Source organism: Diplotaxodon limnothrissa, linkage group LG7 (genome assembly GCF_057381915.1).
Source record: "Diplotaxodon limnothrissa isolate DT_005_m linkage group LG7, D_limnothrissa_male_GT1.1, whole genome shotgun sequence".
Classification (NCBI taxonomy): Eukaryota; Metazoa; Chordata; class Actinopteri; order Cichliformes; family Cichlidae; genus Diplotaxodon; species Diplotaxodon limnothrissa.
The window spans coordinates 54,770,452-54,793,167 of record NC_140602.1 but is presented as its reverse complement, the minus strand read 5'-3'; the positions used below and the strand labels follow the sequence as shown (position 1 = coordinate 54,793,167).

At 41.1% G+C, this 22,716-nt stretch overlaps 2 protein-coding genes across 2 annotated transcripts; one reads left to right on the top strand and one right to left on the bottom strand.

Moving 5' to 3' along the window:
- The first annotated feature begins 1,754 nt into the window (after positions 1–1,754).
- On the top strand, positions 1,755–4,699 carry LOC146629250 (uncharacterized). Its single transcript, XM_085357122.1, has 3 exons — positions 1,755–1,793; positions 3,585–3,692; positions 4,254–4,699. The coding sequence occupies exons 1-3, from the start codon at positions 1,755–1,757 to the stop codon at positions 4,689–4,691; spliced, it is 585 nt and encodes a 194-aa protein (XP_085213248.1). The 3' UTR covers positions 4,692–4,699.
- Positions 4,700–4,838: 139 nt separating this feature from the next.
- On the bottom strand, positions 4,839–9,374 carry LOC146629249 (uncharacterized). The gene is made up of 13 exons (XM_085358456.1): positions 9,354–9,374; positions 8,961–8,998; positions 8,577–8,661; positions 8,387–8,477; positions 8,156–8,244; positions 7,948–8,075; positions 7,802–7,853; positions 6,883–6,962; positions 6,645–6,781; positions 6,496–6,561; positions 6,262–6,308; positions 5,948–6,096; positions 4,839–5,229 (listed from the first exon to the last, which is right to left on the bottom strand). The coding sequence occupies exons 2-13, from the start codon at positions 8,983–8,985 to the stop codon at positions 4,907–4,909; spliced, it is 1,272 nt and encodes a 423-aa protein (XP_085214582.1). The 5' UTR covers positions 8,986–8,998; positions 9,354–9,374; the 3' UTR covers positions 4,839–4,906.
- Between the last annotated feature and the right edge of the window lie 13,342 nt (positions 9,375–22,716).

Here is a 22,716-nt window from a genome sequence, read left to right as displayed (position 1 = left end):
ACAGATGCTGTTAGTTTAGCTACAGTGAAATACCTGTCCCAGTCTGAACCAATGACATTCTGCCATTAGCTTCTTCCATGCTACGTAAATTCTGACACTAGCTGCTGTTGTCAAAGTATAAAACTGAACTGAATGGTCTGAATCACAGATCAACTCACTCTCAATGATATTTGATCCAAATATCAGATCTGTGCATCCCTGGGAGATACCACAGGACTTGCTACTATTCATTAAAGCAATGTTTTAACTCAGCTGCCATATTACTAAGGGGGCCTTGCAGTGCATGCAAGTCTACTGAAATAGAAAAGTCAAAGTATAAAGTCTAACTACAAAAAAATCCTTATATCTTGGATTTGCAAATAGTTTGTGTAGTTGCAACTCTTTATCTGCTATTTGTGTGTTGTAAAAAGTGAGTGTAAAATCTGAATTTAACAGGATAACAGCCGATTATTCCTAATTTAAATGAGTTGTCTGTCCATGTCAGTCATAGTCTTTTTACCGACAATGCGAAAGGTTAAAAAGCCATTTGGCTCAGTCTCGCCTACAGTCTTGTGAATGCTGTTGTCTACGCATGTCTTTTAACTTCATCTTTTGTGAATATATGCACAAAACAAGCCCTTCTGAACATGTTTTCTTCTGGAGTTATCAGTTTGTTGAAAAGAGTCTGTTCTTTCCAGCTGGCTAGTTATTATTTTTTGAATTATTGTTGCCTGTAAATCTGCTTTAGTTTGATTTCTGCTGCTATATCAGCCAAATATGTATGTTTGTGTACAGCTATCAAGGAATGCCAGGGCCTCCATCAGGTGTTATGATGAGTTTTGTGCCGGTAGCTGTTCTGGTGATAGTTCCAGTTTTTGCAAAAACACTGAAGGGTTTTGGAGGCAGGCCCATCCAATTTTCTCACCCAAAACTTCTGGCGACTGCTGGTTTCTACACAGCATTTATATCTGTGGCTTCTGCTGTAAGATATGGCTTTGTCTCTGAAATGAGAACCCAGTGTAATGTGCTACTGGTTGTGCTAAATATGCAGTGGTAATATTGCTGAACACTGTGTCTCTAATGGCAAATTTGTAGGATAGTAAAAGCTACGAAGAGTGTAATACAGCTGGGAATATAGCAATAGTTTAATATTTTAAGAAATACTTGCTTCCACCTTTATGCAGGGAGTTTTGTTGGAGAATTTGCTAGGAAGATTGATCCCACACTTGTATGTGTAACCAACTTCTGTTATTTTGAGACAGGAAAGAGTCAGACTCTGATTTCCGTCTTGCTTTCTCTCTTCAAAAGGCTGCAGTTTACTTTTTATGTTTCTGTTTGTGTATGAATTCCACATGTATGAACTAGGGCTGTCAATAGATTTTCACTATACAACTTTTGTAGCTAAAGTGTTCTCATTCCCACTGAATTGGATAAGCATTAGAGAATGGACGGATGGATGGACGAACAGTAACTACACAAAATACAGTTTTTAAATTATGATTTCATATATTAGGGGAAAAAACGTTATGCAAACCTAGCTCTGCCTCTGAGAAACAGTAATTTCCCCCAAGACTGAATAACTGGTTGTGCCACAATGAAGCGTTGACAATTAACATCACTGTGGAGGAACAGTTGCCCACTCTTCTATTCCACAATGGGAAGGTTCACCACTGTTCCAAGTTTTCTCTATATGTGAATAATGGCTCTCATCATGGTTCACTGCAGCTTATTATGTTTTGGGGGTTTTTTGTTTGTTTTTGTAATATTTCTGGCAAATGGAGTCAGAACTTCCCATTCTGGCAAACCTGTTCTGGGTAGGTCATTAGCTCACACATTCAAGATTCAAAGTGTTTATTGTCATGTGTCACAAGAAAAAAGGCATTTCTCTGTGCAATGAAATTCTTTCTTTGCTGTCCACCCACAGATGCCGATTAATATATACAATAGGAATAGAACAGATAAATACAAACAGTGCAAATAAATGAATGAAGACAGAAAAGGAGACAAAAATATTGAAGTGTGAAACAGAGATGTGTGCAAAAGACACATGACTTTGCTGTGGTGTTTTATGATGGGCAGCAACCATTGTTAAGTTGTAAGAAAGCTTTAGATGAGGCAGATTTTTGCTTTTAAGGTTAGTTCTAGTAGAAGTTAAACTTTATTAAACAAAATAAGTGGCAGTCACATTAGGAAGTTTTGGATGACACTAAAGTGTAATCTTTTCTGTGTGGGCATATTTGTGCACTGGAGACATTTTTATAAGATCATTTTGATCATTTCCTGTGATCTAATTTCTGAATATTTCATGATGCCTCCAGATACACCACCAGCGCTTTTCAATCAAACACCCTCTCAAAGCTGTTACAGGAATCACTTTGTGCTGGTTTAGCAGAGGCTCGCTAAACATCACACCCAAGTTTGAAATTCCTCAACTTCATCCTGAAACGAGTACTTGATAATGATCCAGAGCTTCTTCCAGACAGAGGAGCAGATACCACACACATGCGAGGTGTTCCAAAATAAAGCGAACAAAAAGGCTTGGGAACAAATATCCATACAGCTGCTTTTGATCGTGTTGTTCTTCTTGTTTTTCCTTCCTTCCTTTCATCCTCCATGAGAACCTGAGCGTTCTACAGCTGTTTCACTGTTAGCTCGGAGTGATTTGACACCTTCACTGAACATACAAACAGTCACCAGCACAAATACAGCCCACAACACTCGCTCTCTTCCTCTGTCTTCCCAACGCAAACACTTGCTAGCACACTAACAGAAACCACAAAGGTACAATGCTGCTTAGTAGAGGGGATTTACTCAGACAGTCACACTTTTCCTTACATTTGTATAAACATGCCAACATTTACTGAGCATTTGGTCCACGGAAATGTTTTGGCTTTGCGTATTTTGACACCTTTCCTGTTCTTTTTGTTTGACGTTTTTCCCATCCATTTGGTCTGCTCTGTACATTTTAGGACATCGTCAGGTATCAGACAAAAAATTGTCAGGTGTCAGTTGTCAAAAAAAAAATTGTCAGGTATCAGAAAAAAAATTGTCAGGTGTCAGAAAAAAATTGTCAGGTGTCAGAACACAAGGTACCAGAGAGAAAATCTTCCTGCAGGTGGCGCTGTTGTCATGTCCCACCCGAATTGATTTCCAAATACGTCATCAACGTGTGACCGTGGGAGAGCGTAAGGTCATTGACCTCACCGGAGTTTTACCGTGGTTCAGGCTCCTAACGACACAAGGTAAGTTTAACTTTTTCTCCCTTTTGTTCATATTTTTGCCACAGTTGTGTTATATTAAGTTGCAGTTATGTTGTGAAAGTTACATATCAGAGACGGAAAGCCAGTTTTGTACGAAACCAAATCAGTACTATTTTTGTCTGGCTAATTCATTCTAGCTAGCGACAGTGGTGAAACGTGATTCAAATTTAAACTGTTCAGTAATTGTTTTGTATACATTTCAGCAAATGGACAAGCTGAAAGCTTACGAGCAGTTGCATTTGAATACTAATCCTATTTGAAGTAATACATTTCCAGTGGTAGACATGTTAGATTGTCACACCTGGCTATGCATTGTTTTATTAATATTATATATTGTCTTGATAGCTTGAAGGGGATGATGCCGGTTTCATATCACTGGACTTATCCATGGCAGTAGAGTACATCCATGCACAGAGAATCATTCACCAGGATATAAAGCCAGCAAATGTCATGGTAAGCCATATTGTATTTTTCTTTTTCTCCACTTTGTTTTTGAAGATCAAAATAAAAATAGTATATTATTTATTTAACTTTATTCTCTTCAGTCTATTAAACACTACATTTGAACAATGAGAAACTTTTCTGGCATATTCATATAAAGGATTTTTTTTTTAAAGTAAGAAGCCTTACATTGTTTCTTTAATAGTCCAATTTTTCTTTAATATGTTGGTTCTTGCACACCTACAAAATTCCCAAACATGTTGTAAGTTTAGGCTTTACAAACTGAAAGTTTCTATTATTTTATTAGTCTGTACCACTTGCTTAAGTGGAATGGGGATTAAAAAATGCACAGGACTATAAAACCGGGTTGGATCATTAACCAATCTTAATTTTAATGTTGGGTATAATAAACAATCTCAGAATAAATCTGCAGTGATTGGGTGATCTGGGTGCTAAAAGCTTTGAGGGTTTTTTTTTTCCCCAATTATGAGCTGTGGTCTTTGGAATGACATTTTTGATAACATTTGTGAAATTTTAGACAACCTGGTAAGTTCTCATATGTATACCTTATAGGTTCACCACCCTTCTAAGAAGGCAGTCCTGACAGACTGGGGCATGGCAAACATAAGAGACACTGTGATGCTTCGTCAAGGGAGTAAGTTCACTGCCCAGGCTACTGGTCCAGCTGGTGGCACATATCTTTACATGGCCCCTGAATGCATACTGATGTTTGAAGAGGCCTTGTTCCAGACAGACATGTGGTCCCTCGGAGCCACATATCTGGAGATCCTGACGGGTTCCGCTCCGTGGATGGTTAAAAAACAAAGAGAACTGGCTGCACTAATGGCCACCAAAACCCCACCACATGCCCTATCACATCTCAGTGACAAAAACAGTTTTCTTGGTGGTTTGGTGAGCTATGACCCAGACTCAAGGCCTTCCGCATCTGATGTTGTTAAGTTTCTCAAGTCAGGCCTTGATCTTACGAGCCGATATGGCTACAAGTGGTAATGTTGCTACAGTCTGCAGTTCAAAAGTCTTTCAATGTGCTACATTATTGTTAACAAAAGTTGTGGTAAATGAAACACTGAATCATTATGAAAGATGGCACCTTGTCAATTGTATTTCAACATTTTATTGTACATTTTGTTGGTCAGACAGTTTTCAAATTACCTGTTGATTTTAAACAAGGATAAATAAATGTTAACAAACACTGTTGTATGATTTTATTGGTCATTGGAAATGTTTACTGGTGCACCTTCCATCCTCTCTCTCTTCAGAAAGATGTATATGTCATTTGCCTCGGCAAACGTAGAAAGTGTAGGAACTGCATTTCTGTTCATGGCAGTTGTGAGCTCTTGGACTAGCATGAGGTATGCAGCAAGGCAACCATCAGGTGTGCAGGGAAACTGGCTGTTTTCTAAAATGTTCTGGCACATGTCTCTGAATTCCTGGTTTGCTACCAGTGAAGGCTCTTCCCTCTCACAGATTAATTGCTTGGCATAGTCTAAAAGGTCTGGGTCAACAATGTGCAGCACATTGCCATATCCTGCGAATGAAAGACAATATTGAAAAGATGTTCACTTTGAATGTTAAAAATAAATGAATAATGACAAAGCTGTTCTAGAACCTGTATAAGAAGCAGTCAGTGTTTACAGATGTTATTACAGAAACTTAAAGATGGAAATATCACTCAAACATTTAGATAAATTTTTAGTTAAAGGTGTCAATATGAAGCCATTTTAGTATTGACAGTAGAAATTCAGAAATCTCTTATTGTACTACAAGTAGGCTTCTTCGGAAGACACAAAAGAGAAAGCACATTATAACAGTTTTACGCTCATTACACTGGCTTCCAGTATATTTTAGAAAATTCATTTTAAAATTTTAGTAATGACTTTCAATGCTCCGAATCGTGAAGCTCCTGCCTTAATTTCTGATCTTATAGAACCCCACGCTCCCTCTCCCAGCCTGTGATCATCTAATCAATGGCTGTTAGTAGTCCCACCAGAAGACCAGAGGCAAGAGATCTTCCAAAGCGGTGGCTCCCAGGTCATGGAATGCTCTGCCTCCATCATTACGTTTCCTTGATTGCATTTATTCTGTATGTTCGATTGTGCTGTTTTATGTTTATCTGTTTTATATTATTGTGAAGCCACTTTGTGGTTTTTATCCTGTGAAGAGTGCTATATCAAAGTAAAAGTAAACTAATGAAAGTTAAAAAACAAACAAAAAAATAAAACCCCACAGGCTTTCAAATGACATACCAGGAGGTGGTGAGGTAAACAGAAGGTCGGGTTTCCCAAATGGACCAGGTGCATTGCGTTGCTTGCGGATTTCATGGGTGTTCCAAACTGTTTGCTCCGTTTTTAAGTCTCTTTGAAGCAGTGGCAAGTGTGAGTACTGCAAGCAGTTGCTATGAAAAAGGAGAATTAAAAAATTAATATGTTCATCTGCTTCTTTGAGGTAGAATAAGTAAAAGCTAAATTTTAATCAGTACTCAAAAAACAAAGGCATTCCTAGACCACATACTTTCATACTGCTGCTTGATTATTTTTCATGTCTAAAAATATTGACTTACATGTGCACAGGATTGTCCAGTTCAAGGATCCCAGACTCCATCATGGCCTACGCATGTTGTTTTGAAAAAGACATAAGTTGTGAAGGTGAGAATTTCATTAGTGAAAAGGTACAGATGTACATAAACACAGATTCTGGCCTTGTGTTTTCAGATAAACTAATCCATCGTATGTTTAACGAAATTTGGATGGCTACTCTTTGTTAATAGGTTTTACAGGTGAAAGATTTGCTTTACCTCAAATGTTGTCAGCCATTTCTTAATCCATGTCCGCTTTAAAATACTGTTGAAACATTCAGCTCTCTAAACAACAGAAACATGACATTATCAGTTTTGTTGTCAGGTTGTTACTTTAGAAATAGTCATTTACCAGCTTAAAGACATACCTGGTTGTGCACTGATGTCCCCATTCTGAAGCACCTCCATGCCTGATTCCCAAGATCTCGCATGTGAAATGCCATCTGCATTTGACCCACAACAAGGTTCTCCTTTCCTCTGTCCCCCCGAATCATTTGAGGACAGCCTAAAGACACAAACTGAAGATAATTAGTGAATGATGAAAAAATAAATTTATTAACAAAATGTAATCTTTTTTAACCCCCCATTTTTTAGTATATTGCATACCACCCTGTTCTTGAACGGCCACAAAGTTTTGCTTGCGGTTGGATGTGCCCACCTTTAGCCATAGAACCTTCCTGGAAAATCTGAAAAGAAAGAAACAGAAAAGTGGCCACTTGTACATATGATTTAATCATGTTTTGGCACTATGTTTGGTTTTTGTTACATTCCCCAAGAGTATGCTGGTTTTCCATTGTATTATGTCTAGGCGTTGTTTCTGGTTCCTCCGGCCATTTTGACTGCCATAGTTGTGTAGGCTTACATGCCTTTGGAATTGAATGTGACTCTTGACTGTGTTCAGACTGACGCGAGGGGAGAGCTGCCTTTTGTTTTGTAATCCCTTGTATTCTCCTGTTTATGTGTTGGTTAGGTAGGTTATCGTAAATTGTACATTTTATTTTCTTTGGAGTTAAATTCTGTTTACTTTATATCAGGGATGTTTTGTTTGTTGTGTTGGTCTTGGCCCTCCCTGAAATTAACTGCCAGTCTGAAATGGAACTTTAAGACTAGCAGGAAATAAGCCTTTTAAAAACCGCCATCTTGAATCCTCCTTCACTATTCATACTTTATCTTGGTCCCTTAGACCAGGCTTGGCCAAATCCAGACCTCGAGGGCCAGTGTCCTGCATGTTTTAGATATCACCCTGGGTAAACACACTTGAATAAAATGATTAGTTCATTACCAGGCCTCTGGAGAACTACAAAACATGTTGTGAGGGTAATTTAGCCATTTGAATCAGCTGTGGATCAAGGACACATCTAAAACCTGCAGGACACCGGCCCTCGAGGCCTGGACTTGCCCATCCCTGCCCTAGACTACTCAGGAGAGATAACACCTCAGTTTACCGCACATCCTTATCTTGAAGCAACTTTGTACTATCACTGAATATAATAAATTAAGTAGCGAATGCCATATTCAAACCTACCCATCAATCCCCAAATGTATCCACATTCCAAAGAACTTCAGTTTATCATTGCCTATATGAAACAACAAATAATAATTACAATTTGTTTCAACAGAAGTACCATCAAAACATGTTTGAAAGGTTAATTGAAAAGATAAAATAAATACCATCAATGTGCCGTGTGTCATTTGGACCACGGCTGATGTAATTCCGACGGGGAATTTTCTTCTTTCCAGGAGATCTCCTCTGAAGACCACTTGCATCCATATACCTCATTATATTAGCAACATCGTCTCTACAGTAACAATAGATTTTACTCTGAGCTCAACAGTAAAACAAGAGAACACTTGATCATATACACACTATTTAACCAACCTGTAACAAGGCCGCACTCCTCTGACATCCCTTACCCGCTTTACCATTGCCCTGATTCCTTGTTCAGGAGACCACTGTTTCATCTCACTCTAAAAAACAAACAAACAGACAATTGAATGTTTTTTTTTTTTTTAAATCACTACAGAAAATAACATTTATTGTTTCTACAATAGCTCATGACACAGACTTCAGGAAAATATATATTTTTTGCACTGATGTTTTAACGCTTACCTCCACAGCTTTGTGGATTTCAGTAAAAGGTCGTTGGGGGCATCTTCGCTTCAACCCTAGAAGTTTTAAAACTCGTCTCAGATGCCTCTCACTGTTAAAAGACAACACAGACTTACATTATATTAAATGCAAACTGCATGTTTTGTCATTTTAGAGAGTTGTCACGGAAACTGTTGAAATGCAGACTTACCTTATTTTATGCCCATATGAATTCAGTGCACAGCTGATTTCCTTTTGTTTTAAGCCTTTGTTGAACAATGTTATTATCATCATATCTTGAAAGGTTAAGTGTAACAACAACAGTCTAATTGATCACCCACCTCTTACACTGAACATAAGTAATTAACCAGTAAAGTACTAAATCTTTTTATGTGGCAATTACACTAAAAGCATCGTCTATTCAGTGCCCACAAATAAAACATGTGTAGCAAAAAATACACTTCTTTGATATGAAAGAGGTGAACAGTAGTTAATAAATAAGTTGTACTTTAGTAATTTATTTTTAATGCTCTTTTTTTAATAAAAAAAAAAAAAATTTTTGGTACAGTCATGGGAACCAGCCAGAGTCGGATACTCCTTTCATCATCGTCAGATGACATATTGCAGCAAAGTCTAAAAACAACAACAGAAAAAAACATATCGGGATCAAAAAATATCCCGACAGTAGCAATATAGAAAAGAGAAATAAAGAAAAAGAGCGACAGAAAGGATGCAGGCTGCTCGTAAGCTTTCAGCTTGTCCATTTGCTGAAATGTATACAAAACAATTACTGAACAGTTTAAATTTGAATCACGTTTCACCACTGTCGCTAGCTAGAATGAATTAGCCAGACAAAAATAGTACTGATTTGGTTTCGTACAAAACTGGCTTTCCGTCTCTGATATGTAACTTTCACAACATAACTGCAACTTAATATAACACAACTGTGGCAAAAATATGAACAAAAGGGAGAAAAAGTTAAACTTACCTTGTGTCGTTAGGAGCCTGAACCACGGTACAACTCCGGTGAGGTCAATGACCTTACGCTCTCCCACGGTCACACGTTGATGACATATTTGGAAATCAATTCAGGTGGGACATGACAACAGCGCCACCTGCAGGAAGATTTTCTCTCTGGTACCTTGTGTTCTGATACCTGACAATTTTTTTTTTGACAACTGACACCTGACAATTTTTTTTCTGACACCTGACAACTTTTTTGTCTGACACCTGACAATTTTTTTTTCTGACACCTGACAATTTTTTTTCTGACACCTGACAATTTTTTTTCTGATACCTGACTTTTTTTTTTTTTGACAACTGACACCTGACAATTTTTTTTCTGACACCTGACAATTTTTTTTCTGACACCTGACAACTTTTTTTCTGACACCTGACAATTTTTTTGTCTGACACCTGACAATTTTTTTTCTGATACCTGACATTTTTTTTTCTGACACCTGACAATTTTTTTTCTGATACCTGACTTTTTTTTTTTTGACAACTGACACCTGACAATTTTTTTTCTGATACCTGACTTTTTTTTTTTTTGACAACTGACACCTGACAATTTTTTTTCTGATACCTGACAATTTTTTTTCTGACACCTGACAACTTTTTTTCTGACACCTGACAATTTTTTTGTCTGACACCTGACAATTTTTTTTCCTGACACCTGACAATTTTTTTTTCTGACACCTGACTTTTTTTTTTTTTGACAACTGACACCTGACAATTTTTTTTCTGACACCTGACAATTTTTTTTCTGATACCTGACAATTTTTTTTTTGACAACTGACACCTGACAATTTTTTTTCTGATACCTGACTTTTTTTTTTTTGACAACTGACACCTGACAATTTTTTGTCTGATACCTGACGATGTCCTAAAATGTACACCGTAGGCTCTGACACAGGGACTGTGAAATGTTTTATCAGCTGTATAACGCTTAACTGATTAGAAAGCACCTATAGTGAGCTCGAGTTTGCCAGTTTATTTTTGATTTAATATATAAATATCAAGAACTTTGTGCTATGGGCCAGAAAATCAACAAAATGGATTTTATGTATCATTTATTGCAGCTTCCTGTAAGCAGACTGTTGCTGGGGCCTGTAAACAAAGCCAACTGGCTTCCACTTCATTACCACAGATGTGCTATGTGAGGTACTCCTGATGTGAACACGGGAGTGTCTATGTTGGAAGCACTGGTGTTTAAATTGCTATTGCCATGGTAACAAACAGTTATTGTGGGTAGCAGCCACATGTTTTTTGTGACTATGGAGAAATGCATTAAAAATCTTATTAGCTAAACAAAAAACAAAAAAACACAAACAGCTGCACAAACACATGTCTGATACACGTATGTTGTTATCTGAGGTTTGGTATTATTCAGATGATCCACCTTTTGACTAATCAGCAAAACTGCAGACATGCTAAAAGGAAATATTGATTTAGACATAAAGCTGGGAACGTTGTGGTTAAAGTGCAAATGCAAAGCCATATAGTGTGCAACATGAGCGAGTGTTTCAATGGATCTGCTCTCTGTCCTTCCATGGCTTAGGGACGTAATAAGGAACAAACTTAATACGCATTTCTAAAACAAAATCAACACCTGCTCAGTTACTAAACTAATAATCTCTGTAAGCTAATATTTGTGTATGAACATGTAAAACCTGTTGGCAGGCAACATAAGGTTATGGTATTGGAAGCTTTCTGGTTTGGGTTTGTGGTGAGCTTGTAGCTCATCATCTATAGTCCAGTAAAGTTTGAGCGGGCTGTGGCTCCATGAAAGTAAGCAGTCCTTGGCGAGAGCACATTTGCCAGAATGCAACGTCTAAATCACTGGCCCAAAGTCTTGGCCTGAATATCCACAAAATTTACCAGAAGCACCAAAATATTGTCTGTCATCACACCCATCCATTCTTTTACTGTGAGCTTTGGGTTTTCCTCAAAGTGTGTGGTACAACTAGGTCTGTGGGCCACTCGTGCTTGTGCTGTTATTGATTCTTAAGCCAAGTGCAGAGAAGAGTGAGGTTTTAACGTAAAAAGCGCTAAAGTGAAACTAAGTGTTAAAACAATGAAACGTGTCCACTGCAGCCACTTTTTGTTCTTTTCATACTATATTTTGTTTTCACATTTCTCCCATTTCCAGTGAACTCCGCTGTCACTCCATTCTCTAATCAGTATTTGGCAGATGCTTACATTATCCGTTCAACCTTCAGGTTTGCTGTCATTGGCTTGAACCATAACCAGGTGTGTTCTTCATGTTGATTTTTCATGCCAACAAAGATAACATTAACTGCCAGTGTTACTAGACTTCTCATATTAGTCAACAGATCCTGGATAATGGTTAACTGAGAATTGGATCTAGATTTCCTGTCCTCTGCATGGCACACTGCTTACAGTCCCACTATCAGATAGATTTTTAAAAGGCCAAATCTCACTCAGACATGACTGACAGATATCACTACAAATGGAAAGCAAAAAGCTTCAGAGATTATCTTTTGGGTCCCTGAAAAGGAACCCCAATGAAAATTCTCCAGGAGTGAATTGGTTTAGAAGTGCTGCTTACACGGCGTTGCATTTGAAAGCACAGATCTATGATTGATTGCTTTCACAGACATGTCAGCTATGCCTCTGTAGGAGTAACATTAAGAGTAAAATTATCTATAGTGTCTTTATATTCATGCTATCAGACCATCACACGCTTTGGATTGAAGGTCTTTTGAGTAGTCGCCCCGGAGTCACTGTTAGCGTTTGGCTATCAGGACACATTTATTAGCCTATACCAAATCGCTGCTTAATGAAAGTGCAGCTCTTTTTAAAAAACAGATGTTAATGACAGCATCTCTATTTTATGGTCAGCCATACTGAAACACAAGATATGCCATCACAAAAAAAGTGTCTTTGTTTTTTAAGTTAGTTTTCAGCGTTTCTAAATCGGCAAAATCATCACCATTGGGTACATTAGGTATGACAGAGACACTCTTGTTTCTATTGGTATACAATGTACTCACAATTCGAAGTTTTTAACTCCGGATCCGAGCTGGCTGAGTGAGATCTTGAGGGAGAACAAAGGACAGCCTCAAGGGAAACGGGCTGGCGTCAGGAACAGGCTGAGAGCTCGTGCACACCGCACACCTCTGCCTAGCATCCTGCTCGCCAACGTCCAGTCACTGGAGAACAAGCTTGATGACCTCAGGGCCAGGATAAAGTTCCAGAGAGACATTCGGGACTGCAATCTCCTCTGCTTCACCGAGACATGGCTGAACCCAGCGGTGCCGGACCACGCCATCCAGCCGGTCGAGTTCTTCTCGGTTCACCGCATGGACAGGACACGGGACTCGGGGAAGTCAAGGGGAGGCGGCGTGTGTTTAATGGTGAACAACAATTGGTGCAACAGTGCGAACGTTGTTCCTCTCACACGCTCCTGCACACCAAATCTGGAACTACTGTCCATCATGTGTCGTCCTTTTTATCTACCTCGAGAATTTACATCGGTCATTATAAGTGCCGTTTATATTCCACCACAAGCGGACACGGTCACCGCCTTATGCGAGCTGCATGAGGCACTCACACAGCACCAGACACAACACCGGGACGCTGCGCTTATTGTGACGGGGGACTTTAATAGTGCCAACCTCAAACGCGCAGCGCCGAACTTTTATCAACACATCACCTGCCCCACTAGAGGTGAAAGGACACTGGACCACTGCTACACTACGGTCAAGGACGGCTACAAGGTACAATCCCGCCCCCCGTTTGGCAAATCCGATCACGCCGCCATCCTCCTCATGCCAAAATACAAACAAAGGCTGAAACAGGAAGTTCCGGTTCAGAGGAAGGTTGTGCGCTGGACGGATCAATCAGTGGCCGCGTTACAGGACGCACTCGACGACGCAGACTGGGACATGTTCAGAAACCGCTCCGATGATGATGTCAACGTGTTTACGGAAGCGGTTGTGGGATTCATCGGGAAACTAGCGGATGATACCGTGGAGACAAAGACTATCACAACGTTTCCCAACCAGAAGCCGTGGGTGGATAAAACCATCCGCGACGCTCTGAGATCCCGCACCGCTGCCTACAACACGGGACTCACGACGGGGAACATGGACCCGTACAAAGCCGCGTCATATAACGTGCGGAAGGCGGTGAAAGAGGCGAAGCAGCGCTACGGGAGGAAACTAGAGTCACAACTCCAACAGAGTGACTCTAGGAGCCTGTGGCGGGGACTAAGGACAATAACGGACTATAAAGCACCAACAACCGGTATGACGAACGCGGCCGTGACTCTGGCAGACGAGCTGAACACTTTCTATGCTCGCTTCGAGGCTGCAGCTAAGGACTCCAACGATGCTAGTGCTAGCGGCGCTAACGGCTGCAGACAGGAAGATACTGCCAGCACCGGAAACGTGGTCGTCATCTCCGAGCATGAAGTAAGGAGAGCCTTCAAGAGAGTGAACACCAGGAAAGCAGCAGGACCAGACGGCATCCCAGGTCGTATCCTCAGAGACTGCGCATACCAGCTAGCTCCTGTGTTCACTGAGATATTCAACATCTCCTTATCTCAGTCGGTGATCCCCACATGCTTCAAAGAGTCCATCATTGTTCCTGTCCCGAAGAAACCCCACCCTGCTTCTCTCAATGACTATCGCCCTGTAGCCCTCACCTCAGTAGTGATGAAGTGCTTTGAACGCCTGGTCAGAGACTTCATCATTTCCTCACTACCAGACACACTGGACCCACTACAGTTCGCTTACCGTCCAAATCGTTCCACAGACGATGTCATCTCTCATCTCCTCCACACATCACTTACTCACTTGGACACTAGAAGGGGGAATTATGTTAAAATGCTCTTCATAGACTACAGCTCTGCATTTAATACCGTAATTCCCTCCAGACTCAGCTCATCTATGTGTCAGTGGATCTCCAACTTCCTAACTAGCAGACCATAGTCAGTAAGGATGGGCGGACATGTCTCAGCCTCCACCACTCTCAGCACTGGAGCCCCCCAGGGGTGTGTTCTGAGCCCCCTGCTGTACTCTTTGCACACATATGACTGTGTGGCCACTACCAGCTCCACCACCATCATCAAGTTTGCTGACGACACCGTCGTGGTGGGCCTGATCTCTGATATTTCTTCATACATTCTTATATATTTCTATACTGTGTATTGTGTTATTTGTTGTACAGTTATTTTATTTTCAACTTTAATTTATATATTTTATCTTATTCTTTCCCAGTTAAATTTACCCTTCAGTCTAATTTGTGTTGTACAGTTATTTCACTTTTTAACTTTAATTTTTATATTTTATTTTATTCCTTCCTAGTAAAATTTACCCATTTTAATTTTCATATTTATTCATTTATTCTTATTCATAGCCTTTTCATTTTTTCTTTAGGTCACGAACAGTTGTCTAAGCATTTCACTGCATATCGTACTGTGTATGACTGTGTACGTGACAAATAAAATTTGAATTTGAAAGTGCGACTCCAGCAGTAATTTAGCCTCTGGCTGTGTCTGTCCAAGCCGTCTGATTCACTTTCATTCCCACATACATTGTTGTTGTTGTAAGAAGCAGAAGAAGAAAAGATTTGACTGTTTGTCTAGACATTTATGTGTGTGGATGCTGAACTTTAAGAAATCTATCTGAAGAACGGGAAATGTAGACAGAAAATTATCTGAGATTTATTCACATGGACGCAGTTTTCGTGTACAGGAAGAAAAACATCATCCACAGAGCACCATAATCCATCACAATAAGCTCAGCACTGTTATTGGGTTTTCTTTTTGTGTTTTTTATTTGTTTATTGCAGCTGAGCTTCTTTCATAGCACGCAAAGATGTTATGCTCTGTCTACTGTCAATCACGACACCCGCAGACATAAAAAATATATATAATCCTTCAAGTCACCTGACAAATAAACACAGGTATTATAAAAAATGCTCATTAAGAAAGGTGGTTATTCTTATAATAGAAATGACTCTTTTCACACAATCTCAGCTGTAAGACTCTCTGCTTGCATTTACTACATAAATAAAGTAAGAAAGACAACAAAATCTGGGAATGCCTCTTTGACCTCCCAAGCAGTGCAGGTCACTGCTAGCAGCTGTTTATTGATGTGAGATTACTAGCGGAGAAATCCGAGCCCGTTTTTCCTCGGCATAATTTAGAAGCATCACGAACCTCCCCATATGGAGCCAGTATGTGCAAACAGAAACAAATACAGGCTTTTTCTTTAACCCGTAGTATTATTTTTGTCCAGTTATACAAGTACATGTACTTTCTTCCCCCACTGATCTGGTGGGGAATCCCGAGAGCTTGAGAGAGTTTGAGTTTGTATGCGTGTTTTCTGCTGCTTCACTGCTGCTTTGATTGACACTTTTCATATTAGTCTCCGGTCTCTTTGGCTGAGTGCCGTGCCAGTAAAGTCTCTCCAAGTGTTTTTAAAGGATCAGTCAGAAAATCTGCCTTCCTCAGTTTATAATCCCTGTGAAGCATTGTGGAAATGTGTTGGGAGGCTGTCGTTTCCTTCTTTTATGTTTCTATAAAAGTGGTGTGAGGACAAATAAGTTATCTCACTGCACATTTGTGTGGAAGGCCCTGCTCTTTATTTTCTTTTACTAAGCACAATTCATTGAATTTCTTCAGATTCACTGGAAACACCACTAACCTGTTCTCTATACTTTTGCCAGTCCACTGCTCTGCTCTTCCCCATGTGCTGAAAATACGTACTTGCTTTCAGTCTTGCTGTTGAGTCCACTCGTTGTCCAACTGCTTCTACGTGCGCTTTCCAAAATAGACTCCTGTTACTATCCTTCCTACATTTTAACTCACTTCTTTGAAAGTGATTAAAACATCTGGGAATGAAATGTTCGGCTCTGGTGATGTTTAACACAGCTGCATACATTCAGTAATGTTCTGGTTCAACTCCGTCACTTTGACCTGTTTTGTAAAAATACATGATGAAAGCAGTTTTTTGCTTCCTCAGGTCAATTATTTATAATTGCGAGTTTCTTATAAGCACCATGCTCATTAATCAGAATCAGAATCAGAATCAGAATCAGAATGGGTTTATTGCCAGATGTTGAGGTTTACAACATTAGGAAATTGCTGCGGTGCTTCAGTGCAAACAATAAGAATTAAAGTGCTATGTAGAAAGAAAGATATGTGCATGAGATATACATGAGATATATACATGAGAATAAGAATTATGAGTGCTACGTAGAAAGATATATACATGAGTGCAGGTGGTGATCAGTGCCAGACATGAAATGATGCAGTGACACAGCGTAGGGTCATGTGTTAGTGGCGGGGACAGTCATGTGGTTATTGTTCATGTGTCCAACAGCAGAGGGGAAGAAACTGTTCTTGTGGCGAGAGGTTCTGGTGCGAATGGACCGGAGCCTCCTGCCTGAGGGGAGCAGGTCAAACAGACTGTGTCCAGGGTGAGAAGGGTCAGCTGAGATCCGGGCTGCACGCCGCAGTGTCCTGGAGGTGTACAGGTCCTGCAGAGATGGGAGTCTGCAGCCAATCACCTTCTCAGCAGAGCGCACAACACGCTGCAGTCTCTGTTTGTCCCTGATAGTGGCTCCAGCGTACCACACGGTGATGGAGGAGGTGAGGATGGACTCGATGATTGCAGTGTAGAATTGCATCATCGTCCGTGTTGGCAGGTTGAATTTCTTCAGCTGCCTCAGGAAGTACATCCTCTGCTGGGCTTTCTTGATGACGGAGGTGATGGTGGGCTCCCACTTCAGGTCCTGGGTGATGGTGGTACCCAGGAAGCGGAATGAGTCCACAGAGGTGATGGGGGTGTCAGTCAGGATGATGGGGGGGAGTGGGGCTGTGTGCTTCCTGAAGTCCACAATAATCTCCACTGTCTTCTGGGCATTCAGCACCAGGTTGTTGTGGCTGCACCAAGACACCAGACGTTCAACCTCCCTCCTGTAGGCAGACTCATCCCCGTCAGAGATGAGCCCAATGACGGTGGTGTCATCTGCGAACTTGATTAGCTTGACAGACTGGTGGGTGGAGGTGCAGCAGTTGGTGTACAGGGAGAAGAGCAGAGGAGAAAGAACACAGCCCTGAGGGGAGCCGGTGCTGATGGTCCGGGAGTCCGAGACATTCTTCCCCAGCCTCACGTGCTGCTTCCTGTCCGTCAGGAAGTCAGTGATCCACCGGCAGATGGGATCAGGCACATTCATCTGGGAAAGCTTGCCTCGGAGATGGTCTGGAAGGATGGTGTTGAAGGCAGAGCTGAAGTCCACAAACAGGATCCTGGCGTAGGTTCCTGGGGAGTCCAGATGCTGCAGGATGAAGTGTAGGGCCATGTTGATGGCGTCGTCTACAGACCTGTTGGCTCTATATGCAAACTGCAGGGGGTCCAGGAGGGGGGCCGTGAGGGTCTTGAGATGGGAGAGAACTAGGCGCTCAAATGACTTCATGACCACAGATGTCAGAGCCACGGGTCTGTAGTCATTTAGTCCAGTGATCCTAGGTTTCTTGGGGACAGGGATTATGGTAGAGGACTTGAAGCAGGCAGGCACATGACATGCCTGCAGTGAGGAGTTGAAGATGCCAGAAAACACTGGGGCCAGCTCGTTTGCACAGTGTCTGAGGGTGGCAGGAGACACACCGTCTGGGCCGGGAGCTTTCCGAGCATTCAGATTCTTAAACTGCTTCCTCACATCTGCTTCATGAATATGAAGAGTTGTGGTGGGAGGAGGTGGTGTGAAATCCTCTTTTGTGTGGGGTGAGGAGGGGTGTTGTAGGTGAAGTGTTTGAAGGTGGTGATGGCTCTATGGAGGGGGGAGAGGTGGGGGAATGAGTGTCCAAAGTGCCTCTATTGTTGGGGTCGTTGGAGGTGTGAAGGCTGCCTGATGGCTCGTCAAAACGACAGTAGAAGTCGTTGAGGGTGTTGGCCAAGAGCAAGTCGTCAGTGGAGTGGGGGGTTTTAGGCTTGTAGTTTGTAATATTCCTAAAACCTTTCCACACAGAGGCCGAGTCATTCTCTGAGATCTGCTGCTGCATCTTCTCAGAGTGCTGATGTTTGGCAATGTCCACTTCCTTAGTGAACTTGTACTTGGCCTCTCTGTAGCAGTCCCTGTCTCCGCTTCTGAACGCCTTACTCTTTTCCAGCCACAGCTTTTTGAGTTTAGGGGTAAACCAGGGTTTGTCATTGTTATAACTCACCCTGGTGCGTGATGGCACAATGCTGTCCTCACAGAAGTGGATATAGGAGGTGACAGTGTCCGTAAACTCGTCCAAGCTGTTAGAAGCAGCCTTCAATGTGTCCCAGTCTGTGGTCTCCAAACACGTGCGAAGCTCCTCCACAGCCTCGTTGCTCCACAGTTTTTTGGTCCTCACGACAGGTTTGGAGAGCTTCAGCCTCTGTCTGTACGCGGGGATTAGGTGGATCATGACGTGATCAGAAAGTCCGAGTGAAGCGCGCGGCACCGCGCGATAGGCCCCGCTGATCGTGCTGTAGCAGTGGTCCAATGTCCTCTCCTCTCTGGTCGGGCATTTAATATACTGCTTGTATTTCGGAAGCTCATGGCTCAGATTGGCTTTGTTAAAGTCCCCAAGAGCAATGATGAGAGAGTCCGGGTATGTCCGCTCCGTGTGGAGAATCTGCTCTGCGAGTGCGCACTGAGCTGCTCGCGCATCCGCGTCTGGCGGGATGTAAACAGCGGCCAGGATGAATGAAGCAAACTCCCGCGGAGAATAAAACGGTTTGCAGTGAATAAAAAGATATTCCAGAGAGGGAGAGCAGTGCTGAGCAATCACTGTTACATCTGTGCACCAGCCACTATTGATGTAGAAGCAGACACCTCCACCTTTGGTTTTACCGGAGAGAGTGGCCTGCCAGTCCGCGCGCAGCAGATGAAAGCCCTCCAGCTTGAGCGCGCAGTCCGGGATGTCCTCACTGAGCCACGACTCCGTAAAACATAAGACACAGGAGGAGGCAAAGTCTCTGTTCATGCTTCTCATCAGGGCCAGTTCGTCTATCTTATTCCAGAGTGAGCGTACATTAGAAAGGAAGATCCCAGGAAGGGCCGTTCTCAGTCCGCGTTTCCTCAAACGCACGAGTACGCCGGCTCGCTTACCTCTCTTTCGACGTCTCACTTTCCTGATCAGAGTCAGCAGTAAATCTGCCGCAGATGCGACAAATATTGGAAATAAATCCACAGGCGTTGTAGTCCTGCAGTTAAGGAGCTCTTCTCTGGTGTAAGAATATCCAGAGGAGTGCCCAGACACAGAAGAAATGCACAAAAACAAGACAAAAGTAACGCACTGAAGCACCAGGGCATCCATACGCGGCGCCATCTTGGTCACTGCCATTAAAGGCTCTCTATTGTTGTTGGAACTGATAGCAATCATAGTATGTTATGCACAGAATTTTGTATAGTTGTATATTATTCTGTATATATATATTTTTGGGTGTGTCAAGGAAACAATTAGTCCCAAATATAATTTACTAAAACCTGATGCTGTGGTACTGTACAGAAGTCATGAATTATCCCTCTTCTCTTTAAAAAATGTTTCCAAGGAGACAGACTTTCTTCTTTTTCTTCTCGGAATTTTTTCTACCTGCCCATTGCACAGAAATGTTTCTTAAGCCACTTAACTCAAGGGATGAACCAGTGTTGTGTCTACACGTATCCAGTAGGGGTGCAACGATACACAAAATTCACGGTTCGGTTCGATACTTTGGTGTCACGGTTCGATATTTTTTTGATACAAAAAAATGTTCATGCCTTTTTAATTTGTCATTTATTAAAATTCTAAATATATATTTTAACTCAAACTTACAGTTTTTAAATTTAATTTTGTTGAAACAACAAAGTAATAAAAAAAAATCTATCTGATCGAGAAATCACTCACATTTGGAAAAGAGACTTTATTACAGAGAAATGGCTCTTTCCAAAATAAAAGCTATACTATACGCTTCTTCTGGGCTATATTCTCAGCAGCATATTAAACATATCAGGTCCCCATAAGGAGAATCATGTGCTAACGGCTGTCTAAATGACTCGGGTAAAGTTTGTAGCATGCAGGCTTGTTGTTTTTGTCTGCTTCCACTTGTCTTTGCACTAGGATGATGTCAGCATAAATGTGCAGTCATATTCGTTGTGTTCCCACTAGTGCTGTCAGCGTTAATCTCGTTGAAATGACGTTAAAGCCACAACACGGCAAATCTCCGTTAACGAGCTACCGCGGATCGCCTCGTGCGTGGGGCTGGACGGCCAACACGTTAACGAGCTAACTGCGCTAACGCACTAGTTCCCACCCATGTAATTGAGCATTGCGTGGCACATCCAACATACTGTTTTACTTTAGTCCATGATGTGCTTACCTTCAGGGTCATACGTCACATGAAAACCAAAATAGTTCCAAACGCCAGATCTGAATTAGGGTGGGGGAGGTTCAATTTGCCATGTTGCAACGAGAGCTTAGCTTTCTATCTCGCTAGCTTGCCCTGCGCTCAATGAATCTGCGTTCGACTACTCCGCCTAGGCTGCACTGTCGAGCCCAGATCAACTGAGCGCTCAACACAGACAGCATCGTCAGAAGGAAAGTTGATAAAATAATTTAAAAATTTTGTATTGTTCGATACATATGCGTACCGAACCGAAAGCACTGTATCGAACGGTTCAACATCGATACGAGTATTGTTGCACCCCTAGTAACCAGTGTTGGTCAAGCTACTTGAAAAAAGTAATCAGTAACTAAATACTAATTACTTCCCAAAAAAGTAATCCCGTTACTTTACTGATTACTTATTTTCAAAAGCAATTAGTTACTTAGTTACTTTTTAAAACATGATTTATCCCCTGAATAGGTAATAAAACGATAGATCTTTCAGCCCAATTCTACTTTTTCTGCATAATCCATCATATAAAATGTAATCAAATGAAAAAGTCTCTTTTCAAAACTTGTTTTATTAGTTTCAATCTTTTAACTTTATGCATCAAGCAAAAATTAAATTATATGCAACATTCTCTGACTGGAAGAAATTTGTTTAACATTTAAACCTATTTTCTGCATATTCCAGCACATAAAATAAAATATTTTTTTGTGTTTACAGTCACTCTTTCAAATAGATGCAAGTAAAACACAGCAGAAAATAAATAAAATCAAAGACTCAGCAGTCCTGTTGCTCTATTTTCACCTGTATAGCAGGAGTGGGCAGACGGAGGTTTGCCCTGGTGCAGGTGTGCCGCAGCGGTCAGTGGAAGTTTCTCTGTGAATTTCACATTCCAGTGGCAGCGTATTTGGTGCTTCCTTGGACGTTTAGGGTTTTTTTCGCTGTACAAAGAAGTTTTCTTCCCACGCAGTGAACAGCGGACACTAATGTTTTTGTCACTTTTTATGGAATCAAACTCAAAGTAAGATCAGTACTTCCACGCTTTAAACGCTGCACGGTCATACTCTCTCCTGCACTCGATATATGATCCATTTTTGATCTGCACACAGCTGTTGCCACGAACGTCGCACTCGCTTACGTCATTGTCATGAGACACTCGCAAAAAAATCACGGTTTTAGTAACGCAGTAACGCAGCGTGCTTACGGGAAAGTAACAGTAATCTAATTACCTTTTTTGCAATAGTAATCCCTTACTTTACTCGTTACTCGAAAAAAGTAATCGGATTACAGTAACTGCCCATCTCTGCACGTAACAGACAAAATACCACTTTTTAATTGTATCTTTGGGCACTTTGTTGCTAGCAGCCTGTCACAAAAACATATAATTTGTTCTCATTTGTTTAGCTAAATTTATGAAAATCGCCAAAGATAACACAGTTTGAAAAGAATAAAATGATATTTTTGCTCCAACAATGAGATTCCAAAAAGCCTTTAGCCATAAACTTGGCATATCTCAGAATGATGTGCCTAAGAAATTTCAGGCTGTGTTGAAGAAAAAAGATGGTTATATTGAATATTGATTTCTATATTTCCATTCCACTTATTTATGGTTGCACATGTTTTAATAAATCAGTGTACCATATAACCATATAAAAATGTTGACCAATTAGAACCCTACAAACAATAACACTTGCAGAGTCTGCGATCAGCAAAGGGGATAAAGGCCACACCTTTGACACTGCGAGGCAAAATCCTAATTTTCATCCACATGTAAACAGAGAAACAGCGTCTCTGAATATCTTCATGTGGAAAAAGTTTTTCAAAAGCTTCATTTTGAGCAACATAAAACACCACATATGGACAAAATTCCACTGAAAAAGCTTCATTTTCCAAAATGTGTACCTGTGTAAGTTTGGACAGGGCTCGAATATTACTGGTCTTTACAGTGATCTCTCAAAAAACTAATAATCCATTAAA